We start from the raw sequence: 27745 nt of genomic DNA, 5'->3' as shown, positions 1-27745 counted from the left end.
CTCATCAATGTACTGTTTGATGTAGCAATTCAAATGAGTTCTGAAATACCGGTTATCATTCTACATATTGATTATTTTGAAGCTTGGGTGCAAAATGCATTAAGATGTTTATTCAACATCATTTTGAACATCAATTATTCCAGTGACACAAGGTCAACAGGACACACTGTTGCTCCCGTCTTTCCTCAAAAGAAATGATCCTACAAAAGTACAGCGGTAGAGGGGGCATTCTGGCAGTGTGTGTGTGTGTGTGTGTGTGTGTGTGTGTGTGTGTGGGGGGGGGGGGGGGGGGGTTGTATGTAGTCCACGTGTGCATGAACCTGCACAATCATGGAAGATGTTCATTTTACATGCACTACTGAATGTATACCTCAGTCTTCAGTTGTCTCTAAATACATGTATCATTTACCATTATTGTACATTGAACTAAAAACCAATTGTGCAGAATGCAAAAACTCTGCACTGTTGCCTTACTAAATTTATGTACAATGCTCATTGCTGCAGATACTGAACAGAGTCTCAATTTCTTTTCTAAAAGATTTAATAAAATTCATTTGCTGGTACAAATGCACAAAATACAATTAGACAAATCTGATGGCTGCCACATAAGATGGAAATTTCAACTATCACAAAAAATAGTTCTAAAAAATATCAGCTCCAACAATACTGAAAATATTCAATTTGCAACAACAACCATCATCATGATCTGGTACTGATATCAATTTTGTGTTTTGGATACCAATGAATGAATGAAGATTTCTGCTGTATGGCTCACTCAATCTTATGCTGAAATTTATAAAGGTTACATGCAAGCAAATGAAGAGATGTCAAGTTGGCTCACAATGGGCTGTGAGAAACAACAATTATTATTTGCAGAAACTGCTAATGATATTGAGATGACTAACATATTGCCTGTTATCAGGGCATTACTGGACAACAATTCATTCTAAATAGCTATTTGACTTAACAATACACAAAATGTCAACAGCTTCAAATCATTTTCTGCACAAATATGAATGGGAACTACAATGAAATAAGGTCATATTGGGACTTTTCTATGAAGTTAAATACTCAAACAGTGTATCATTCAACATTTAATTAGTTATTGTAGTCAGTCAGTAATGAGTATATACCATTCAAAGTTTAACATCACAACTGTACATTACAATAAAGCTATGGCACCACACTGCTGCCAAGTAAAATTAATAAGTACATAAAAATCTGTACTTTTGATGAGGCTTACTAATGAGTAAAAACTCCAAAATATCCATTCCAGCTAGCCAAGCATTCTGAAAACAAGAAAAGTAACTGTATTCAAAGCACCTGATGTATATTACGTTCACAATGAAATACTCTTGGATGCTTTTAAATTCACTTATAATACTGAACTTAAACAGTAGCTTACCTCTTCAAATATAATAATAAATATGAATATTTCATAAATTAAGATTTTTCACAAACTACTTAATGATACTACAGTAAACACTAAAAATTACATAAATAATTGTTTGTATTATTTCATTAGACCCATTATTACTGTAAAACCTGCACGGGGTCTCACTTGTTACACTATGTTACTATTATTACTATCATATGAAAGGAAAAACAACAGAATAGACACTTTATGTGTGTGAACTCAAATGATAATGGCAGCTTTCAATAAATGAAGAAAAAGCAATGTAGATGATATCCATAACTACAGTGTATGAGAAATCTGGTGTTTATTGCATGTAAGTCATGTTACATTCAGGTCAACAAACTATGGAATCTAACCCATTTCACAGACTAAATTTAAAAAATATTCAGTAATTGTTAGATTACAGCTTTAGCAATGAATGAAACACAAAGACCATGAATTATCTAAACTACTAGAAAAGACTGCTGATAGCTTGTGATGCATTCCTCGTATTATATTACCATATAAAATTTTGTTTTGTCCTGTGGTGGAGGAAAGACCAATTTGGTGATTCACAACAAAACATGTTTCACACAGTTATGTACTACTTCCTTCACAATGCTTTTCTTCATCATTATATTAAATATTTCAAGCTACTGGAATACTTTACGGAAAGGGCACATGATTAATACTCTTACCTTTATCTACAGAAGTACTGAAACAACTAAATATTTAAATAAAATGAAATTGACCATAAAGGTGTGAACAAAAATGCTTCTCTACAGTGTAGGATAGAGGGGAGAGTAGGGGGTAATGTGGGAATCCGAGCACGACTATAAAAAACCTATTCCTGGTGTCTTAGTTACATAACAAATTCTCAGCCAGTGTAGAATTTTGTGGTGAGTGATAAGCTGCTGTACTTATTTATGAGGGGGATCAATGATTGGTTGGTTGGTTCAGACAACAGAAAATCTATATGGACATCAGACTGGCACAGTAAATGCACACTGCAATGGCTAACTATCTGCATGCTGAATTAGCATGTAACACACAGTTAACCCAATTATCAATGCTATAAAAGAGGAAGGGTTACAGACAAGAATGAGTTACTAGCTTACTAATGGCCCCTTTCTTTTTAAATACTGTGGAACTTCAATTTTACATTTTTCACAATTCTTCGCTATAAATTCATAGCCCCTGTGCAAACTCCTTAAGATAAATGCTAAAAATTCCATGTTTTTACATTAAGGGAATATTTTAGGCTGTTTTGGAGAGGGGAGATTTGAGAGAGGAAAATATGATGTAATCCAGTATCGGTGTAGCCAACACAACCTGCAAGATTTAGCTTCATCACACAATTATGATACAACTACTGTTGGGTTGCAGTGGTAATGGTTAAAGAAGACTATCGACACCAAGTGTTCCAGACCCAGCCCGTACGAGACGAAAGGGCCCAACCTTCACCTTTTCTTGTGGCACTTATAACTCAGTCTCATCTTTTTGCATGTATTTCCGGTGTGCTGTATTCACCAACAATATCAATTGTTAACATTTTAAATTCAAACACTGAATCTCTAAGAATATGCTCGGTCATAATCAAGGAAATGTCGCCCATTTCTGCCTAGTGAACTCTTACTAGCTGGTGACTTTTTAAGTCACCCAATAGCCAGCGCAGCCACCGCACAACACTAACACATGTAAAATGAGCTCACCTACTGGATGTGTGGAGAGGAAGAATAGGCCTTGAATGATGGGAGTGCAGGTAGGAGTGAAAGCATTTTATGAAGTGCTGAAAATATACTTTTCATGTAGGTGATGTGCTATGACAGATGTCACACAGAAACAGAACAAAGATTTTGCGACACCACATTTTAAAGAACTTTGTATTCTAATTTGACATGATACAGTTGCAACAACTGCACACACTAATCATGTAAATACTTTGAACCACACACTGTAGGTCATAAAGATTAGCAACAGTGATAGAGGGCATGAAGCCAAATTGTAGCACCTGAGCTTGCTTTCAAATTTACATTTTACACAGTGTACAGAAATTCACTGAGCTGACTTCTAATTAGCTTGTAACATGAACTGGTGAAGTAAACTCAGTTTTTCGCATCTGTTTCTCCCATAAAGCCTAAAATAACACCGACAGTGGAGAGCATATGAAATGTGGCTCACGCGAGGTGCGACTATAAAGTAATGAGACTTATTTTCTTAGTAAGATGTGACAACCCTGCAGGCTTGCATAGGCACAATATCTTTGACCTTTGTCTATAAGCTGCTTCTAGTCCAAGCGGCACATCGATGCAACTTCTCAGTCGTGAGTTGTGCTGTAATAAGTTAACATGTGTTTGTGTCTCTCGTCACGGAAATGGAACAGCATAATATTGCACAACGGTATTTCCAAGAGTCAAAATGGTGGTCAAGGGATACCATTTTCAAACAACACAAGATGTTCAAAAAGCTGTGACGAGGTCTTTGAGGATATTACACAAGATGAGTTCCAGAAATGTTACCATCAACAGCATAAGTGCTGGAAAAAGTGTGTGCAATCAGAAGGGAACTACTTTGAAGGAGACAACACTAAACTTGACTAAAACGGTATGCAACATTTTTTTTCAACTCAGTCTCATTACTTTAATGTCGCACTTCGTAAGAAAAGCATTAAACAATAACAGCAATGGTGACAAAGTATGTCACTAAACATAAGTCTGCATTTATGCTTATGGTTTAACAATTTCGCTGCTGCGATGTTTTTGATTTAATTCAATGTGTTCATTAGTCTTTGCTTTTTTCTGAATGAGTACCAAGGATGATCTCTCAAAAAAGCATGTTTTGAACATATAATTTGTAGTCTTAGCACATCAGAAAATAGCTCCATTACCTTGTACCCTGAAACCAATTTCAATTTCTTGATGAGTTTTTACTTGCTGTTACCCATCTATGATTTTTTAAGAACTGATGAAACCACAAGTTATTGTATAAACATTGTATTGTACATTTAATTTCCTTCACTTGGACAGATTTCATACAAAGTATTGGAGAGGATCGGGATTTTTTTATGATATATGCCAATTACATGTGTTTTTGCACAGATTTTTTTTTTTGGGGGGGGGGGAGGAGGAGGAGGGGGGTAACATTTTCCTCACTTCTGCATTTTTCTCAGTTTTGCATTTTTTAAAGCCTGGACTGCACGAAAATGTAAAATAGGGTTTTCACTTTACAACACTTTACGGATACTGCATATTCTCCATCTTCTCTCTGCCCGTAACATCTCAATATTATCCAATTCAATCTCGGGTAACTTTGCTGCACTAAACACCCACCATTTCTAGTTGTTTAATTCTTTGTTCCACGTGCCACGGTAATTCCTTTTAGTAACTCTTCAACAAAAACTAATGTTCTAAGATTAGCTGTCTGCCAGTTCTTACACTAAATATTTATTTCCAATAAATATCCAACATTAAGGACACTGTAATTCATTATCTCCCTCACCTCCCTCTCTCTTTTGCAATTCTGAAGCAAACATGAATTCCATTACATGTGTGTAGGCACTGAATTTAATTATTATTTTCGATTTTTGGGGAGGAGGGGCGGGGGGGGGGGGGAGTATGGGTACAACAGAATGGAATATCACTGATGCCTATATACAGGTGGTTAACGAGGTTGTGGAAACCCGGGCATTAGCTCATAGTCTCTTTTGTAGTGAGGGGGTAGTGGTGGTGGTGGTGGTGGATGGAGGGAGAGGGAGAGGGAGAGGGAGAGAGAGAGAGAGAGAGAGAGAGAGAGAGAGAGAGAGCACACAAAGCATTCTGGCCAAAGATGACATTTAATAATTTCCTATTTTCCATCTAACAGCAGCTTTTTCTTTCATTATATGACTTAACTGAGTTAGAAGAGGGCAAGCGTAGCATATAAAATACCATTTAAAAACATTTTACATAATACTTACTGCTTGAGGTTTGCTAATTGTCATCAATTCCCTCAACCCTCTTCTTGTGGCGTCTAATTGCCTCCTGATGACGCTTTATTTGTTCTTCGTGGAAACTTATCTCATCCTCAAGGTCTGATTTTAATTTTGTGAGCTGTTCTTTTTGCTGAAAAAAAAGAAGAAGAAGAAGAAATTAATATGGTAAACATACTAAGTATGTAAAAGCAAAACCTCTGAATAGAAGACAGACTGGCTAAATTATATGTTCAACAGATCACAGTTCCATATGCTGAAGAAAACAATTTACATACTAAATATTTTATAATTATGAAAATGTACTGTGAACACTGTGTTTAACTTCTGTGAACCCATGTCTCAACTGAGAACTAAGAATAGTTTTTTTATGAATTTTAGGAAATACATCGTACATGTAAATTCCATGAACACAACGATGAGATTGTACACAACCTTCAACAGAGCTACTTTTTCGATAAGCTGTGGCTAGTGCCTCAGTAAGTTTCATACTATAAATCCACAGGTCAAGTTACTCATATTTTACATTCAGTTTATTGTAAACCAGCTGTGTGCAGCATGTGTTGTAGTGACTTTTTCTCTCTCTCTGTAAGTAACTAGAAACGAACAAACGAACACACACACACACACACACACACACACACACACACACACACACACACACACACGTACAAGTAATTCCCCTGTATTTACTGAATTTTGCACTGTAATTTCACCAGCATTCTGAGAAAATTTATAATTTTGAGATTAACTGGTGGTTGTTTGACAAAGAACTGTCGCTGGCAACTGTCCAATTCTCCAGTGTTTTATATCATGCGACTGTAAAGAAGACATTAAATGCGCCTATAGTATAGAGTCTGGTGGCACAATCTTTGGCCCTGAAATATGATGTAATTGATGCACTGAACAATGCAAATGAGACAAGTGTACTTCATACTTATGTAGTATTCCAATTCAACTAATCACACGAAAGATGTTAAAGGACATTTTTGGACATTTCTACATGTCAACCCTTCTCATTGTCACCCCATCTCTAGTGGTAGTAGGGGTATCCTACACCAGTATTTTTATGCATTTAGTGTGTCATTTGAAATTGCAGGCATTCCCAAATTAATATTTACCATCAAAAACAGTCTTGATCACAAATTATTTATTCCGGCGACCGGTTTTGACCACCACTGTGGTCATCTTCAGACCAATGAGCAAGAACCTCCATCTGGTGGCAAATCACTAGTGATTTACCACCAGTTGTGGTCAAAACCGGTCACCAGAATAAATAATTTGTGATCAAGACTGTTTCTGATAGTAAATATTAGTAATAACACTGATTACTGGTTGCTCCCACAACGTATTCAAAAGTAATTCCCCACCTCTGCAGGTGGTAGGTGGTTCTTACACCAACTCACTGTAGTTTCATCGTTATTTGATTAATGGCACAGAAACACATAGATGACTGAAAGACAAATATTCATTTTTATGCATTAGATTGTTAACAAGGCCATAAAATTTCCCAGCAGGTTAAAACTGTGTGCTGGGTCGTGTATCAAACTCTGAATCTTGCGTTTCACAAACACTGCTCTTATCAACTGAGGAACCGAAGCATTATTCAAGACCCACCCCTCACAGCTTGATTTCTACCAGCATCTCTCTCACTCACAGAAGTTCTCCTGCATACCTCATTGGGCTAGCATTCTGGGAGAAAGGACATTACAGAGAAATGGTTAGCTACAACATATGGAACTGGTTCCAGAATGCATCAGGATAGCTACTCAGTTGGTAGATCAAGTCCTTTTATCTTTTGGCCAATTTTAGTGCCAAGATAGTTTCCTGTGACACACAAATGTGTTGTTTTCCTCTAGAAATTCATGGTGGCAGTAGTAGTTTCCCATCAATAATGAAAAGCAAAAATTCTGAAGATGGTGTGTCTCAAGCATTAGGTGCCCATGGTCTGACCACTACCAAATGCACAATGCCATATGCTTTATCTTTAACTACATATACACTGTTGAAGTCGTGTACAGTACATCGAAGAGTGTACTTTGCACTAATAGTAAAGATTTTCTGTCCTGTTCCAGTCACGTACTGATAAGGGAAAAAATGACAGGTTACAATTCTAAAAACAGTAATACCTCATCTTACTCTCATGAACCCAAAATTGTGGAAACTTCCCTAAAATATTGCTTCTCTAATATTATGCAACAGTTATTGCAAGAACATCAACTTCTTCCAAATATTACCATTTCAATTCCACGAATATATCTGTTACACATTCATATGGTCTACAAAAAATGTTAAGATTCTATCAGCTCATCCCTGAATACATCTGATATCTGCTGTGCTGCCTCCTTGCAGGCTTCAAGCAATGGCGCAATACTCTGGAAATGATCGCACAATAGTGTTTTACTAATTTCTTCACATATGCACTGTACTTCCCAAGGAACTTCAAATACATCCAAATCTTACATTCACCTTCCCTATTAGTGGCTTTTTGACAGTACCATTCTTCCTGCTTGTTGGTACTATATGATGGGTGTACATAAAGTGTGGGAACACTTTCAATTATTTATTGCACAAGAACTAAACATTGTACAGATGTCATACACATTGCATTTTGAAGAGAAACTCTTAACTTTTTTTTTCAAACAAACATTCGATGTGCGAACCACGAATGACCTGGCAGACATCAATACAGTAATTGAATTCTTGCCACACCTGTCCCAGCACGGCACCATCGACTGTGGCAGTCACTTCCTGTAATCTCTCCCAGAGCTCTGCTACATCATGTGGTAGAGACAGTACATACAACAGATCTCTAATGTGTCCCCACAGAAAAGAGTCATACGGAGTGAGATCTGGTGATCAGGAAGGACATTTCATGAAACGACTGCCCCGTCTGTAGCATGGCTGATCCATCCACATGGCAGCACCGTGTTCAGGTACCCACAAACTTCACAATGAAAATGGGGTGGAGCCCCATCCTCCTGAAAGATGAATGGCTCTCAGCAGAGAAGTATGGCCCATACAGTTTTTGACATGAAAAGGCACAAAAAAACATGTACCTTTGGGGAATCATGCTCAAATTCAATGCATTCGTGTGGATGCTTTGTATCCCAGATTCGACAATTTTGCTTGTTCACTTTACCATTAGTGTGAAAAGTGGCTTCATAGCTAAAAAATTAAGCAATCAACAGTCCTTGTTCAGTTGTTGCAACTGTGAACAAAACTCGAAATGCTTGCCTTTGTCATATTCATTGAGCTTCTGCACTAGCTCCAATTTGAATGGTTTCATATACAGCTTCTGTCATAGGGCTTTCCACACCATCACTGGAGTCATTTCGAGTTCACGGGATGCACGGCACACTGATTTCTTTGGACTCGTTATGAATGTCTCTCGTATGCACTCCACATTCACTTCACTCACACTGGGAGGTTCGCTTCTCTTTGCCTGGCACAAGCAACCCGTTGTAACAAATTTGTTATGCCAGTGGTAAACGGCCTTCCTTGTTGGTGGCTTCTTACCATACTTGGTTCTAAACATCTGTTGAGCAGCTGTAGCAAACTTGTTTTTGTCAAACTCGAACACACAGAAAGCTCACTCCGCACCTGAACTCGCCATGTTTGCGACTAGCGCTGACTATTGGCAAATTACCAAACTGCGCTGTTGCAGTATACATTGGGGGGGGGGGGGGGGGGGACTTTCAAAGTGATTGTGGACTTTATGTACACCCTGTATTTAAATGATGTGACCACACTGATTTTCCTTTCATTGTTTCATCTTTCAGTTGGTTCGTTGGAGGTTAAGTTACTAAACAGAGGTCATCTGTCACTCCGTCAAGAGTTAGTTCATTAGAAGTTAGTAATGTCCACCAGAAATTCTGACTAAATTATAGAAGTATGTAGTAGTGGGAAATACGTGACACTGAAAACAATATTTTGACAGAACAGAGGCATCATTGGAGAAGTAAAAGTATTTGGGTTGGGAAAGTATTTGGGTGAGAGCAAATGAGGGTTCTCCCAGGGTTCATCTGTGGCAGAATAAAATCCACCCACATCTGACCCCTTGCTAGTGCTGTTAAGGCTGACAGTTACACAGTAACATTTCAACACAGGAGAACAATAACAATAAAAATGATACAGCTGACAATATAATACTTATCAATTGGACCTACAACAATACAACAATGTGTGAGAACTAAGCATGTCAGCGATGGGGTGGGGTCATGTGAGCTTCCTCCAGAGCTCTGCATGTGATGGGTTGTCCCATCCCCAATAGATTATTGGCAAAGTGTTAAAGAGGGGTACAGCATCCATTATTGATTGGAGTGTTATCCCTGAAACAGCTAATAAAGTGCAAAAGAAAAAGGGACTACCAATGCAGCTGGTAAAAGAGAGATGCTCGAGGGTTGCCAGTCTTAGCATGCAGTTGGAGACGTCCCAAACTCAAAGAAGCAACCCTCACCTCAAAAGCAGTTTATAACATTGTATCAGAGAGAGAAAACCCCTTAAGGAGAAAATGATGAACCAATTCAATTGTGCATGACTCGCTTGCCAATATCAGAGGCAAAGAATGTGGAAGGTTATGCTTAGCATGGAGGACCAGGAGGAAGGAATATTCTAGCAGGATGTGAATGATTGCCTGTAACCACAACATAAGGAGCTTCACTGCATAATATAAATGTGTGGGTTAATACAGCATGACAAATGTGGAAGCAACACACGCACAGAGAAGCATATGATAAAATGCTGCTTCTGAGAATCTAGAGACATGCCAGCCATGGATCGAATCTGACTGGCAGGTTAACAATGAGGGCACGTGTGCCGGCCAGCCTGGATGTGGCTTTTAGGTGGTTTCCCCACATCCAACTAGATGAATCTGGGCTGGTACCTGCATTCCAATGCACTTATACCATTCACAAATGTTGCAAGAACTCACTCTCACATGAGAACACTTGATGCAGACAGATGGAGTACACAAATTCCACGTTGATGTGTAGGAGGGGGAAGACATGGTGATAGGAAGGGCATCTGACCATGGTCTACCACTAACATTGCCAAATCCATATCAACATTCTGATCGCAAGATGATATGAGAATACGACAGGAAGAAGAAGAAGAAGAAGAAGAAGAAAGGCCATTGCTGAGGTGACGTAGGACTGTGTGTTCCTTCTGGGAGGAATAGGAGGAGGAGTCCCATTCAGCAGTAGTTACCTTGAGAGTATGGAATTGATTAGAGGCCAGCAGCCCACCAGATGCTCCATTTACAAGTCATAAGAGGTGAGGTCTTATTTGAACCTGCAAATCCACACCTGGGGTCATCAAAGAGAATATTGGGTGAATCATTGCTTCTTGGTCCAAATGGTCCACCAGTTTACTCCTTGAATAAACAAATGTATTAAGAAAAGAAACAACTGAACAGGCTGCACAACTAAGGTCAAATAGAAGGTCATGAACAGGCTGCACAACTAAGGTCAAATAGAAGGTCATGAACAGCAGGTATCACACAGTGACAAGAGTAAATAATAGCTTGGAGACTGCTTACTGAGTCACAATAAATTAAAAAGCACTTGAGGGGAATATTTTAATATAACTAAGTATTCCATCAATGGCTATTAGCTCTGTAGTAAAAAGACTACATGTTCCCAGCAACAGATATTCCTGAAAAGTGGGAGATGTCCTATTCATGATTTTAGAGCCATCAGTGTAAATTATGACAGCGCCCTGATCTTTAAGAACAAGAGGAACAGACACTGAAAGGTAATAGGGATGACAAACTTTAGGTCCTTGAAATATATTGATCCAATTTCATCATCTGGGTACTATCCTAGGGGGCACAGGAGAAGGGGTGTGGGGAACACAGAGAGCACATTCTGAGGTGGTTAGGCAGAGACTTCAGCAAAGGGCCTTGAGGTGCTTACAAACTAGTAATCTCATTGAGGGCAGGTTTTAGTGGTCAATACATCAGGTGTGCAAAAAGAATTTAATAATGCTGACAGCAAAATTGCTGGGTAGTGACTGCATGAGTTGGCACCCCTAATACAGAAGAGAGAAGATGCCTGCTTGAGGAATGAGAGTGTCTACAGGATCAGTCCAGAAAGTGTCAGTGGACTGTCTTACTCTATGATGATGGACTAGGTTCAACAATTTGAAGGCTGAAGGTGCTGCTGAGCCATATACTCAATTACAGTCCAGTCAACACGAGATCATGGCCTGGTAAATATGGAGGTCAGCAGCCCAATTTGCACCCCAAGAGGTGAGGGCAAGGAAGTAGATAGTGTTAAGCTTCCACACACAGCTAGCCTTTTGTTAATGAATATGAGGCAGCACTGACAGCTTTTTACCAAAGAGGAATCCCAAAAATATGGACTGCAATAATGTCCAAGTGCTGCAGTGGTATCCATGTAGAAATGTGGGTCAGGATGGACCGAGACTTGATTATAAATGTTTAATTTGTGTTCTTGCATCAGAGAATTGGAAGCTATGGTAAAGAGCCCACATGGAGACCCTTTGAATAGTACCCTTAAGTTGGCATTCAGTGAGGACCACAGACAGAGCTATATCAAATACAAAAGTCATCGACTTAAAGTATGGGGGGAACAGTAGCCTGACAGAGGTCACTAACCAATTTGAGAGGTGATGAAGGGATGTAACAATCGGCAGAGCCCTGCAGGATGCATTTTCTTGGCCTCGCGGGGTGCTGAGTAATGTACCAATTCTAACCTGAAAAAACCAGTGACATAAAAACTGATGAATAAAAAGTATAGGGGGCCTAAAAGCTCCAGTCATAGAGGGTAAGCAAAACAGGCACAAAGGGGTGTCGTATGCCTTATGTAGGTCAGACAGCAATGAGGTATTGGCATTAAGAAAAGTCTGTCAGATTGCTGTTTCCAACTTAACCATAGTGTTACTTAAACATCAGTTAATTGACAGTACCTGCACTATCATCACAATCGGTCGCCTGCTTTAACTATCCATAGTCTATGCTGTTTATAAATTATGTTGTTAACAGAGTGGTCGCTGTGGGGGGAGGGGACGAGAGAGAATTTTCTTGTTTGTCTTCCAGTAATTACAATTCATGGGCCGATGCTATGGTAAAAACTACACACGTAAATAACATGGATTTGTGAATGCGCATTATACAGATTGTCATCTTCAATTGAGAGAGCTTGCTTGCTTGTACCAAGGAATAAAAATGTAACAAAGACTGGTGTAATACAACAGTTAGTAAAGAGGAAAAATTGACATTTTAAAGATTTGTTAAGTGTTTGTAATTAGACTGCATAAAGCATTTTAAAATAAATACAATTATTAGTAGTATTAATTAAACAGACCTGCTACTGTTCTCTTCTGTTTCTGAGTCCTCATTGTACATCCAAGTATTTTCAGTCGTACATGTTAATGTATAAGATGATTCGAAAACAAAAAACACTGACACAATCCTAACACCCCTGTGTCACTTCTGCATTTTTCTTTTTAGAAACACTAATATCATTCATATGTTGATTGCCTGTGTTGTGTTCAATTAGTGGCACTTGTTCCTTCAAAGACACACCAGCTCCAGAGAACTGAAGATAGTTAAAAACAACTTGTCGAGTGTAAGTTTTTTTTATTTGTATGGTGGCTGGACATAGTCATTAAAATATACAGCTGTGTTCACATTATATCTGATTTCACAGTATTTCAGGGCATATTCATAAATAATGCCCGCAAAATGTGAATATTTCAATGGATATGAGACAAAACTAATCTCTTTTTGTCAAGAGTAGATGGTGAATATCTGGGAATGTTTTGTAAAAACTCTTAATCCTATACACATATCTTGAGCTCTTGCCCATTAATGTTGAAAACCGTTCCAGAATGAAATTTTCACTCTGCAGCCAAGCGTGTGCTGATATGAAGCTCCCTGGCTGATTAAAACTGTGTGTCAGACGAAGACTAACTCTGGACCTTTGCCTTTCACGGGACGGTTCATGAGCCATGCTTGGGTAGCTCGGTTGGTAGAGCACTTGCCCGTGAAAGGCAAAGGTCCTGATTTCGAGTCTTCATCTGAAGCCCCTTGTTTAAAACTTGTGGAGTTGGTGGATTAGCTCACCATAATTTCTTTTTATGTTTTTGAGTTGACATCATTATGCGACCTGATAAATAATTTTTCAAGCATTATGAGGAAGAATTCTGCCTCTAAAGCTTCTAGCTCTTCTGTTAGAATAACTCTTTAAGAGCTTCTCAATTCTTTCGGTTGCACCTCTTGCACTGTATCTAGAGCACAAGTTCATCAATCACATTTCAAGGCCAGTTCAAAAGTAAAGAAAGAGTTTTATTCTCTTTATCCACAAATGATTGCTATTTATACCATCCCATACAGAATTTCCGACCATCTGGGTTTGAAAAAATTTGTTTAGAGAGCAGATATGAGTTGCCAGATAAAACCACACTTAAATGTTCATTGATCTCAATAACAATATGAAGAGAGAAAAAATAAATTAGAAAAAGCCCTTACAAAAGGTAATTTTTTTTAGTGTTACAATGGACATGTGGAAAAGCAATGCAAATGAAGGTATACTGGCACTGGCTTGCCACTTAAGACGAAGCTCAATGTAACATTGGCAAGTAATATATTGGCCAAAGTTTTATGAGAATTTTTTAAAAAATATGAAAGTAATTTTTCAGGTTTCAAGGATTGAAACAAACTTGTTTGACAATATTGTGCAAAATTTCGAACATACTGGCAGGTGATTTTAAAATTACATTTTTTCCAGGTCATCATTCAGATCTTAATGGAATACAATACTCATGATAAGACAGTAGTAGTGGTCACAGGAAACACTACAATATGACAATGCTGTCGAAATCCTAAGCATTTGACATTCATCTGTTTCGCCCACTGCATCAACTTAACAGTAAAAGATTGTTTCAAAGCAGAAATATTTTTCAAAATTTTATTGAAAACAAAGGACATTGTAACTTGCAAAACACTACACTAGCCAGCTACAAACTGCGCAATGTTCAAAAAAGAGCAAACAAAAAAGAACTGAGACTGACAAGTGGCACTGGCTTGATGGAAAACTCACACTACATGCTCAAAAGAATTATGGAAGTACAAAGTGAGCTTGCGATCGCGATCAATGAAAGTTCAAAAGCACTGCCTACTCTCACAGCAGAAAATTACTTAGCTATACAAGAGATAATAGGTATTCTGAACCTTCTGAAGCAGCAGCAACAACAACAACAACAACAACGTCAGGGGAGCCATATCACTGCTTCCTTAATTTCCACAAACAATACGAGACTGGAATAGAAGGGAGAACCGATAGAGGTACTCAAAGTACCCTCCGCCACACACCGTCCGGTGGCTTGCGGAGTATGGATGTAGATGTAGGTATGAGGTATTGCTGCAAAGTTGTCAGTCTTGGAAAGCTTGATAACTAATGAAGCGCCACATGTTCTGGATTCCTTGATTAAATTAGTCAAAGAAAGAGTGAAACCATTTAACTGATTGTTAATATGCTTGTGACATCATTAGAGCCCAGGTTTAAGAAACATGTTTCAGATCATTTCAAGAGGCAGAGACACTGCACAAGTACTTCAGAAAGAGTATGCTGCTATCATTGTATCAACACCAAGAATATTACCTGAAACAGAAGCATCTTTGAGTATTGTTAATACATCTACTGATATGTCGAACAGTTCAAAATATGATCTACTTTTTCTGCCCAATTAGCAACAGTGTAACATCGATGTCATTACACCAGCCAGTGATTCTGTAATTGACTTGTGTCAATACTTTGAAAAATCTGTAATAGAATATTGTGGAAAATCTAATAGTATGATGTGTGTAATAGCCACTAAATTTTTGTGCTGTCCAGCGACTTCTGTTTGGGTAGAGTGTGCTTTCCCCAGCACAGCACAAATAATAACTGAAAAATGCAATAAACTAAAGGATAAGAATTTAAATGCCTTACTTTTATAAAAACAAAATTTTCATATCCTGTATTATTGTATTTTAAACAATAAAAATTCTTAGAAAGCTATTTTTCATTTGAAACACCTGCACAAATCAATCAATAGTTAATCAATATATTGACAGTATTTAAGAATACTATTGATAATATCGCAAGAGTCAACTATTGATGTTTAAGTAACACTACCTAACCAGATGGTCAGTTGTGGATTGTCCCTCCCAGAAGCCACGATTTGAGAACCCAGAATAATACTCGAGCTACAACATTTCCAAGGAGTTTGCAGAGGCTAATCAGTCAGTAGCTGTTGAGACATTGAGTTTCTACTTGGCTTAAGGACTGGGGCAATGATATCTCACCGTTGCGAAGGGAAGGCATTTTCGAGCCAATTAGTGTTGAAGACCCTGAGTGGATGTAGCCTTTGCATAACATTCACGTGTTGACTCATCTGATTATGAAGAGTCTATAGCAGTTTCCAGTCAGCAAAAGGTTCATTACATAATTGGTGCAGCAGCAGGGAGGGGGCATTGGCAGCAGGGAGTGAAGGACAGTACGTCCAACTCTTATGCATTATAAAGGTAGACGTATAACAAGAGGACACCGATGTCATCACAAGTGGGTTGCAAGTTGTTTAAGGAAGGGCAGATGCACCGGTACAAATAACAACATGGAGATCTGCAGTTCACTTTGTCAACCCCGAAGATTACAGAGCTTGGCCCACACTTGGGATGACAATGGACATGTTCCCAAGGAGGATAATTAGTGCTTCTTGCATTCATTCTTACTGCATTTACATGGCGTGCTCCAAAACTAAGGTCTGGTAACCAACGTTTAACTGATGATAGGCCTGAATGAAGTGTCACACATGTAGTGCTTTCTACAAAGTCTTTAGGAAGCTACTGCAGTTTTGGTTTGATTCGGAAGTCATTTGGCAGTCAGTGAGAGCAGATCGCAATGGCCAAGACAATCTTAGATCCCGCCAGTTGTGAGGTTTGCAGTGCAATTAGATTTCTGGAGGCAAAATGATCTTTAGATGCTGAACTCCATCTTGAGTTATGTCTAACATACGAACCAGAAATAATGAGTGACAAACAAGTTTTAAATTGGTGTCGAGAATTTCAAAATGGCTCTGCGAATGACCATGATGAACAGCAGAGGGCGGGAACAGTATTTGGACCAATGACATAGTTTATAAAATGAACCTGAAACTCCAAAGTGATTGACAACTGACAATTAGTGGTCTTGCTAATGAATTCAAAAATGTTGCTCAAACCTCAATTTACTGGTTTGTCATGGAACAGGCTGACTACCACAAATTTTGTGCAATGCAGGTTCCAAAAGTGCTCACTGATCAGCACAATGAACAAAGAATGCTTAGTGTATGCCAGTTTTTCAGTGCTTTAGATAAGACAGAGATAGCTTGTTTTCCCACATTGTTACTGGTGACAAGACGTGGATACCACTACACCAACACAGAATCTAAACAACAGTCAATGCAGTGATGCAATTCCAGTTCATCCAAACCAAATAAGTTTATGTAGTCTCCAGTCTAACTGAAAAATGATGGCTACTGTGTTTTGGGACAAAAATAATGTCCTTTTGATTGATTTCATGGACTGTGGGTCAACAATTACAGCAGAAAGAAATTGTGAAATACTAACCAAACTGAGACATGCGATCCAAAATTGATGCCAAGGGAACTGTCACCTGGAGTAATTGGCCTCCATGACAATGCACACCCTCACACCTTTGAAAAAACCATAGGAGAACATTCAATATTTTTGTTGTGAACTTTTTGATCATCCTCCATACAGTCTCAACCTTGCACCTAGAGACTATTTCCTTTTCTTGCACTTGAAAGTGTCTGGGTGGACAAAGTTTTCAAAACGACAACGAATTCTAGACTTGTGTTACCAACTGGTTCAATTCCCACACAGTACACTTTTATGCACAGGAGTTAAATGTGTGTGAATTCCTAAGGGACCAAACTACTGAGGTCATCGGTCCCTAGACTTACACACTAAACTAACTTATGCTAAGAACAACACACACACCGATGCTGGAGGGAGGACTCTTAACATCTGGCAGGAGTGGCCATGCAATCACTGACATGGCACCTCTAACAGTGCAGCCACACAGGGGTTAAAAAAGCTGGTGCAGTATTACAGAAAACGTATAGATGTGAATGGCAATTATATGGAGTAAAGTAGATATGTCGTAAAATATTACTGTCAACAGAAACCTTTCCCCACAATTTTACCTAATGCACCTCAGTTTTGGAATACACCTCCTCAGCACAAAGCCCCTTAAAAGCGATGACAGCGGTCAGTGAAGGATATAGGTTGCGATTTTGGGGGCCCCTTTAACGATTGTGAGTAGCTGTAGCAATGTCCTATGCACCAGCAGGCAGCAGCGTGGGATGGGGGCTGTTGAAACAACAACAGTTCCAGTGGCACTTGACATCTTCCACAACCTCGCCAATGGAATCTGACTGTAGACAGGGAAGAGGTGGAGCAGTATAACTGCATGCCAACTGGCAGTCTGTCCTTTGGAGAGCCAAACATGGTAATTCATTAAGTTCTGACACGGAACTGACAGTATCACTGGAAAGTAGTCACCATCACAAAGATCATCATGTACTGACCATTGTAGTGAAGCCGCAAGACTGGTTGTAGAGATCGAAATGTCAACAGCTGAAAAGGTGCCTTGAACAGTGAGAGGGCAGGAGTATTGTCATTTAAAGACAGAGGTCAAGATAGGGAAGAAGATGCAGCTGAAAAGGTGCCTTGAACAGTGAGAGGGCAGGAGTACTGTCATTTAAAGACAGAGGTCAAGATAGGGAAGAAGATGGTCAATCAGAAGGCCTCTACCATATGAAGTGGAATTTTGTCACAGGAGGTGGTATGCACTGAAGTCTCCAAGTAGAAGAGGAGTGGGAAACAGTAGTTTGATTAACATGGTAATTCAAAGTTAAGGAAGTGCATAGTCTGGATGAAACTTAACATTACAGATGTTGCTGGCTGGGAGTTTGCACACTCACTGCTATTGCTTCCAATGTGATATGGAGGGGAATGTACTTGTGGACAACATCTGTGGAAACCAAAGTAAGGACCCTCCTGATACTCTTTTGGGGCCAATACAGTTCCAACATAATGCACAGTAACCTCAATGAGCTGGGTGTTGTCACCAATGAAGTGCACTCCTTGGGGACCAACACAGATTGAAGAACAAGAGGAAATTAGTTGCTGTAGTTCCTGCAAATGACAGTAAATCTAAAACAGTTCCATTGGATCACCACACTGAGGGTTGTCACACAACAAAGGATCAGGAGGGCAGCACTGTGCTATCACCAGTAGGGGCAGATCATATCAACATTGGTTCTGAGTACAATGGTGTGGGGGACATCTGTCATCTCCAGGGTTATCGGAGTAGCTTTCTCCTGGGATTTCTTCTACTTCTTCTTCTCTTTTACAACTTTTGGTGTTTACAATTATAGTGAGAGCCTATCCACTGTGAATGTAGGAATGGAAGAAGAGCAGGCTCCCTCAACCAATGACTGGTGTCAAGCCTCTGACCTGCAGATTTCCAGACAGGGTTACTGAGATGGAGCCCTGTCACTGGTAAGATAGAGGAGAAAGCTGCTTCTCTAGATGGGTGCGAGGAGTTGTTCCCAAAGATGGTGTCACAGGAACCATGAGAGGGGAGGGTCTATAACCTCAACAGTCAAGTTTATTTGTGCAGCTTTTGAACATTGATGCAAGGGGAAGAAATACGCCAGGCATTGCTGATGACCTGGTCACAGTAATTGCAAGTGTGGGTATCGCTAGTACTGGTTACAAACAATATTTTTTCCCAGGTTCAAAATATAACACACTGTCTACAACTTTCAATTCCTGGATTCAGAATTCCTTGAGTAGGTTAAGTCAGTTGGAGGATTACAGAGCATGGCTCTTCCTGCAACTGAAATACAAGTGGTAGTGCACTTAGTGAATTTTCACGAGGTGGCTGGCTACAGCCTCCACATATCAACTTGTCTGTACACTAGGATGACAAATGCCCGAAGTGCTGGCATTTAAAACACCGCACACGAGATGGAAAAGTATTCCGATCTTTTGCTTACACTCCATTCATTAGAAATCAAGTGCATATGGATGCCCAAAATCTGTCTCTGATAAATAATCTTTCAGTTTTCATAATGAAAGTATTACTAATAAAAATGGTAACTTCCCTAAGATGTATTAGCTGTTTCTTGTTGACCTCCATTTACATCTTTTTTGCACCCTAATGACCACATTCTGAATCACCAAAGTGTTTACTGCGGTGTTGCTGCAATCTCTCAGTTCCACTGCAGATTTCATGTCCTACTCACAAATGACTTAAACCACATTTAGAATTCTAGTAACTACTAAGAACTCTTAATTGCTTTTTACAAATACTCAAATTGGTCAGCATTTTAAGATCCAACTCAGTAATGAATCAAAGGCACATTTTGAGGATAGGCTTAGAAATGCTGATAACACTCGCTGCACACTACCATGTAAAAAAACATCAGTGTCCAACATAGAAGTGTTTGCATACCTTCCTATAGAAATATTCTTCTTCCTTGGCTGCTTCCCTCTTTCCAAAAGCTCCTCCAGCTTCCCTGATAGCACCTCCACCACCACCACCCTTTCCGGCACCACTGCCCAGGTCACCCAACTGACCACTGCCATTACTGTACTGCAATTGACTGCAACATAAAAATGAAAATCTTTCAGAAAAATACAACACAATCATACAAAACAGCAAATCTTCCTACTAGAAAAAATTGTGTAAGAATGTACCTGGTAGACAGTTGTGATAATGTTTCGCGCACTTACAGATTTTGGACAGTCTAGTCACATGCTCGAATGACCACTTGTCAGTCTTTGTAATTAATGGCATCCCAGCAAAAAAACTTATTCATGTAGAAAAGCACCGGAAACATATTTAGGGCACAACTACCAGTTAAGGTTGCACTTCGCTTAAATACTTACCAAGTATTTAGGTGGCAGTATAAAATATTTTGGCATAGTAGAGGCCTTTAAAGTTGATTTGGATCAACCTTCCTCCATGTAGGAAATGACTTGCAACAACTTTTGTAAGAAAAGTGATGGGAAATTCTTTGTTTGTAGTGAAAATCTATATAATGAGTACTAAACTACTGATTGTGGCAAGCTGTGTGACTTTCAGGCATACAAAGCAGCAGCCATCTCCAAACAGATGGATAACTAAGCTTCACACTGTTGGTGAAAGAGCTGTACTGACAGCTAATCTTTACAATTATTGGTAGTCAAGGGCCAGCTAATCTTATGCTAGCATATTCAAATACGACTCTCTGGATTACACCCCACAAACAAACTGGAAACACCTCTGTCTCTGGGGATACGTTATTGGCAATTTCCAGTCTCCTACTGCTGCCCAAATGGTTGACAATGGACATGTAACAATACTATGCTGTCCTGTCCTGGAGTAATTGTCCACATAATACTGATCTCTCTTCAGACTGACTGGCACACCTGGTTGACTTCATGGCTTCAATACAAGTGAGTGTTTTCTTATATGAACAAATCCTCCTGTAGAGATGAAATGTATTAATTTCTACCAAGTGGCAAGCACACACCCATCCTTCTCTGTAAGATGTGGGGAAGAAATTCACAGTTTAATGCCACACCAACAAAAATGTCATTAGAGGTAGGGCACAAGCTCCAATGGGGGTGGGGAGAGTGGGGGATGGAATCGGCAGTATACTTTTCAAATGAACCATACAGGCATTTGTTTTCAGCCATTTATGAAAACCACAGAGAAACCAAATCTGGATGATCAGAAGCAAATTTGAACCACATCCCTCCCAAATAAGAGTCCAGTGTCTCAACAATGGGCCACCAGAGTCTGTATTCTCCACGGAGACAAATTCTGCATTGCGTACATCTCAAGTTTGTGCATCTTCCACAATCACTGTTTCATGGGTTTTAGTACAGAGTTTGACTAGAAACACAGACACTGATGGCAAATTCATCATTCTTGTCATGATCTTCAGACAAACAAATCCAACATTTTTAATAAAACCTACTACATGCAAAATCTCACACATTAGAGGAAGGTTGGTGTAAATCCTCTTCCAAGCCCAGCAAATGCTTCTTTTGCACAACAGACTTTACACAGCCAGTTCCAATCCTGGTACGTACAGTGGCAAGGGAGAAAATTCAAGTGGTCAATTGTGCTATAGATGTTCAATGAGGTGCATTCACTTATATGGAATGTGCACTGGGCTTAGGAACTCTTGTAATGGACCATTACTGTTCTTCCTAAAAACAAGCCCTATGTCTTGACTCAATCCTTTTAGCTGTAGTAGGTTCTCTTGCAGTTTCTGCGAGTACAGATGGTTTCAATTTTGGCATTCAATACAAAAAACCTCCTTTCTTGCCTCTCAGTTATCTAAACCTATCCCTCCACTGGCCACATGAAACTGACATATCGCCATCTACATACCATAGAGGCAAAGTGTCCTGGCTGACATTTGCTTTGGTGACCTTTGGTAGAGAGGTTGCTGTTCCAGTGAGGAAAGTAGGTAGGTTATGGGTTAAACTAACAGACAAGATATGAGTCTGAGCTGAAGTTTGGATATACCTAGTATGATCACGGGAATTATGTTTCTCTTGTGCAGCAAAATAAACTGAATAATGCAAACCAAAGGAAATCTGAATACTGACATATAAAGAATTATAACTGCTAGTCCCGAATGAGAGTTAGTGCACAAGTTTCCCCACATCACTCTGTAGGTGGAACAGTGTGCAGTAAATGTCAGTAACTTATCTGACAGTTTCACACATAATGATTACTATTATGATGTGAACTATGCTAATGTTGCTAGAGACAGCACGGGTTCAGATTCGTATGGAATAATAAACCCACCACACACCACTATACTGATGCAAATTTATTTATGGAAATCACACTTAAGCATAAGATTGCCCGGCCACTATGTGAATCCCACTGGCTCATCGGTATGTATTTCAGTACTGCAACACCTTGCTTCTTTTCAAGAAATAAATCTTCATCTCATCCCTTCCATACAAATGTTGGCTACATGATCCCAATTGGAATTTCTGAATCAGTGCATGAACAGAAGTGTATATCTTATCTTTACATATGGCTCAGAACATTCGTCCTTAGAGTAAAGTAGTGGCAGCGAATCTGGTGAGACTAATGGCCTACACATTAAATACGCTGTGCGTAATATCTGCTGAAGAGCTTGATGCAGAATATGTAACCGCATAATTTTTTTATAGTTTACACTTCGTAATGAGGATCTTAGACTTTTACTTCATGCAGCTTGTCTCGTTTAGAGCACAAGAAAATAGTAATGACTCAACTAATTTTTTGTTCTTTGCATGGTACACACGCAATTTCCCATTTTTACATCGTCTGCTTCTAATAGGCGACTAAAGATACCCAATAAATATCAAGTTTCATCCCAAAAACTTCGCTCTCCGTAATCTTCTCTAGCTATTCTGATGCTGTTTCTGCGTCTCTACTGGAACACAGAACTTTGTAACTACATCGCATGAAAGAAAAATAGTGGGGGAACCAATTCGGTACTTGTTTGCTCGTTTTAGAATAATTTCAATCATCTTTTATTGATATACGTTAAAATAACACGGTGACATACTTAGTGAAGCGTTGAAGTGCATAAATTACCTCATCGCCGACAAAGACGGCTGCAAACGCTTCGAAATCAGTCTTACGGAAAGCATTTCATCCACCTCTTATTTTTAACTACGTATCTGACCGCAAGTACCTTCGGCAGGGATCAAGTAAGTCAAAGATACAAAACGTACAGATATTTCAATTTTGAAGCTTGAGTTTCAAGCGTATATAATAATGGTCAAAGAGTTTGGTTTTCTCAATACCACTTGACGAACCACAGTCTGTGTCACGACCACAGGGGGCCGCCCACCTGAGGGTGTTGGTTTCTTTGTGAAATAAGAGACTGTGCACCTGGGGATGTTAGTTTCCTCTTGAAATATATGCCGAGGACAAACTTTGAAGAGTCTGTATCCGATCAGAAGAACATATGTACAATTTTCAGCAGTTTCCAATTAAAACACGCCGATTAGACATTAATGATGTAATTGAACCAATTTAATCACTGATACTCATTTTACTAAGGTTCGAAGCTCCTCTTTTCGTTCTTCCGTGTCCGCGATTTAAAAACTGGGTTGTTTTGGAAATCAGCCTTATGCAAACACAATTAGTGTTGAAATTACTGTGAACTGGAGTTACTTGAGGCACCAGGTATATTTGAACATTAGGGATTATTATTGTCATGATGGCTACACTTGACATGTATTTGATTTATCACTTATTTTTACGAGCTGCCCGTTTTCAGAAACTTCAGATGACAATCTTCAGTCCATTAATAGTTGCATCTATTTTTGGTATGCATTTGACACTTTGAAGTTGACTTAAAAAACTAATTAAAAATCTTACTATACTGAGTCAACTATAATATGTGCGCAGAGTTTAATTTGTGATGAAAACGTGGGCAAGAACATGCTTTGTAATATCTGAATAAAAAGTTTGAGTAGGAACTATGTTTCAATTATGAGTACTTTTTCCTGTGCAAATAAAAATAAAATGGTTCAAATGGCTCTGAGCACTATGGGACTTAACATCTATGGTCATCAGTCCCCTAGAACTTAGAACTACTTAAACCTAACTAACCTAAGGACAGCACACACATCCATGCCCGAGGCAGGATTCGAACCTGCGGCCGTAGCGTTCACGCGGTTCCAGACTGAAGCGCCAGAACCGCACGGCCACACCGGCCGGCGTGCAAATAAAATATAAAAATTTTGGGTATACTTGAACCACACTGCCAAGTCTAAAAATGTAATATGTTGTTAAATTTTATAAATTAGAAAATGTTTTTCCTAGTTAGGTAATTACAGAGTATGGAAACAATGTGGCCAAGCTACAATCTTGGCTGATGTACCTTCGTTTCTCCCTTGTATAAACAACACACACTAAATTTTCTGGACTTACAGACATACTCCATTATTCATCTTCACTGAGGAGGTTATTTGGGCTCCATATTAAATTATAGCTTTTTGATCAGCAACATAGCGACAATAAATAAATATATATGTTGTCCATATATACTGACAAACTTTAATACTTGAGCTGAATATGTTTTTTAAATCAACAGTATAAATAGCATGTGGTATTAGAGCTTGTATCCCTTTTGGGACTGACCTTTTGTCAAAACATGAGGGTCATTCATTTTGTTATTTTGTTTACAAATATAACCTAAGCAATTGGTTTATGATACATAGGAATACATTTGAAATATTTAGAGTGTTCAGTTTCTGGATCAAAATTCGTATGATGTCATTGTCATAAGAACCTGGTATATTATGGATACAGAAATTATATATTTATTCAGTAAAAATATTGTTCCTCTCAATCGCCAAAATGGTCAGGTTCAACAAGAGTGCTTCTGAAATTACAAATGCTGGATCGTGTTTGCAGCAGCAGTTGATAGTGTACTAGCCACCATTCTAGGCATTTTTAAACAGACTTTCAGAAGTTGTGCAGAACAAGAATGTAATTGACTTTTATGATGTTACTTAGCTGGGTTGTCCGCCCCGATAGCTGAGTGGTCAGCATGACAGACTGCCATCCTTCAGGCCCGGGTTCGATTCCCAGATGGGTCGGGGATTTTCTCCATTCAGGGACTGGGTGTTGTGCTGTCTTCATCATCATTTCATCCCCATCCAGCTCGTAGGTCGCCCAATGTGGCGTCAAATGTAATAAGACCTATACGAAGGTGGCCTGGCCTGCCCTGCAAGGGGCCTTCTGGCCAATGACTCCAATTGCTCATTTCATTTCCACTTAGCTGGGATCGTTCCCTGTTTTTAGAAGTGGCACAACGACTTACATTGTCCAGTTTCCTGGGAATGTTATCCAGAGACCAATGAAAAATTTAAACCATAATGCTAAGTGCTTTTGTGAGATACTGGCAATTATGGTATAATGAATTTGACTGAAATTGCTGTGTCACATGAGAGCTTCAGAAATTTCTCCAGCTCATTGGTTGTAAATGGGTTAATGAGGACACTTCTTTGTTATGTTATAGCATGAAGGTAATTTGTTCTTATGACAGTGAGATGGAAGATATAATCTTAGCAAATTGTTCATTTCGTTTCCGTGGTGTCCTAGGGGGCTTGAGTTTTGTCTTTAACACATTGACCTTTGACAGAACTGTGCTAATATGGGATATTTTTGTCTTTCTAGCATTCTGCTCTATTTTTCATACTCTGAGAAATTGTTTGATGATTGCATTCATCTATCTGTAAGCCAGAGAAGACTTTTTTCCACGGTATGCTTTTTAAAAAGTCTGAATGTCTGTTATCTCCTTGGATCCATTCTAGAGCACTTATAGCCCTACCATGACACTAGTGCGTGTGTGCTAGTTGTTAACATTTTTTTCTATGCGATAGATGCAGTCCACATCATTACTGAGATTCAAAAAGATGTATCATTTATCACATGTGTATCAAATGTAGTTTATAATACACTGATGCGCCAAAGAAACTGGTATAGGCATGTGTATTCAAATACAGAGATATGTAAACAGGCAGAATACGGCGCTGCGGTAGGCAACGCCTATAAAAGACAACAAATGTCAGGTGCAGTTGTTAGATCGTCTACTGCTGCTACAATCACAGGTTGCCAATACTTAAGTGAGTTTGAATGTGGTATTGCAGTCGGCGATGGGACACAGGATCTCCGAGGTAGGAATGAAGTGGGGATTTTCGTGTACCACCATTTCACGAATGTACCATGAATATGAGGAATCTGGTAAAATATCAAATCTCCCACACCGCTGAGACTGAAATAAGATCCTATTAGAATGGAACCAATGACAACTAACAAAGGATTGTTCAGTGTGACAGAAGTGCAGCCCTTCCACAAACTGCTAAGAATTTCAGTGTTCGGCAATGAACAAGTGACAGCATGCAAACCATTCAATAAAACATCATCGATGTGGGCTTTTGGAGCTGAAGGCACACTCATGTACCCATGATGACTGCATGACACAAAGTTTTATGCCTCATGTGGGCTTGTCACACACTGACATTGGACTGTTGGTAACTGGAAACATATTGCCAGGTCAGACGAGTCTCATTTCAAATTGTATCGAGTGGATGGACGTGTACGGGTGTGGAGACAACCTAATGAATCCATAGACATGTATGTCAGCGGGGGACTGTTCATGTGTGCTGGGCACCCAGACAAGATCATTATTCGTCATATCTGGAATGCCTTTCAATGTGATTTTCAGAGGAGATCTCCACCCCTCTCGTTCCCTTATGGCTTTATGGACAGCCCTGTGGGATTCACGGTGTCAATTCCCTCCACCACTATTTCAGACATTAGTCGAATCCATGTCATGTTATGTTGCGGTACTTCTGTCACCTCAGGGGGGCCCTACACAATATTAGACAAGTGTACCAGTCTCTTTGGCTCTTCAGTATATTTTACCTTACTATTTTTGGATCCGATTTTTTAACACTCAGCTTGTTCTGTGGTTTGATACTAATTGTCGAATTTTGTGAAAGGCCTATAGAAATCAATTGCTGTATGATTAGAGCCCACTGTGTTAGGAATTACTTTCCATTCAAATTCCTTGGATGCAGTTGCCGAGCATGATGTTAAATCTACAGCTGTAGTTCCTTTTCCTTGGGTTGGGTAGAGTTTTGGAGGTTCACAATTAAAAACAATTAGGTTGATTTACTATTTGGTATTTACATGAACTTTCAAAATTATGTTACAGCCACAACCTCACTAACATGTGTGGTGCTTCCAATTGTTACATATGTGGGTTTTATACTGGGAAAGGGTGAAACCAAAGAATAATAATGGAAAGGTCAAGAACAAAATCCACTTTATTATTTACAGCAGTACAACCCGATGAACATCCATACAGGCACAAAGCTCAGAACACACTACTCTCCTCTCTAGATATTCCAGTAATGGTCACTGCTGCACATATCAGAGAGCCTTATCTCCTTCCCTGCCGCTACCACTGGTGAAATCACTACAGAGGACCCCCTCTCCCCTCACTCTGGGAGTGCAAAGCACTGGGGAAGGAGCTATTCAGAAGCCATTTGGTGCTGTGGTCCTGTCTACACACTTGTATGTGTAACCAACATGTTCTGGGTCGGCTGCTATGGCATGGCTGTGGTATTTCTTCATGAGCAAGGAGAGAGAGCACGATGATGTTCACCTGTATGTGGGTGGTATTGGTTGAGGTTGTTCAGAGTGGATGCCATAGTGGTAATGATGATGACGATCAGGGGCGCTGACTTTAAAAAATACTGCTGGTATTTCTAAATTTTAGAT

At 39.3% G+C, this 27745-nt stretch overlaps 1 protein-coding gene across 1 annotated transcript; it reads right to left on the bottom strand.

The window, feature by feature from the left end:
- Positions 1-1076: 1076 nt before the first annotated feature.
- Positions 1077-23189, bottom strand: LOC126194741 (ATPase inhibitor, mitochondrial-like). The gene is made up of 4 exons (XM_049933007.1): positions 23036-23189; positions 19895-20045; positions 5352-5496; positions 1077-1289 (listed from the first exon to the last, which is right to left on the bottom strand). Exons 1-3 carry the CDS (start codon positions 23089-23091, stop codon positions 5365-5367), a joined length of 339 nt encoding a protein of 112 aa, XP_049788964.1. The 5' UTR covers positions 23092-23189; the 3' UTR covers positions 1077-1289; positions 5352-5364.
- Between the last annotated feature and the right edge of the window lie 4556 nt (positions 23190-27745).

Source organism: Schistocerca nitens, chromosome 1 (assembly GCF_023898315.1).
Source record: "Schistocerca nitens isolate TAMUIC-IGC-003100 chromosome 1, iqSchNite1.1, whole genome shotgun sequence".
NCBI classification, from domain to species: Eukaryota; Metazoa; Arthropoda; class Insecta; order Orthoptera; family Acrididae; genus Schistocerca; species Schistocerca nitens.
Note: the sequence above shows the minus strand (reverse complement) of the source record. Positions and strands in the feature narration are given on the sequence as shown.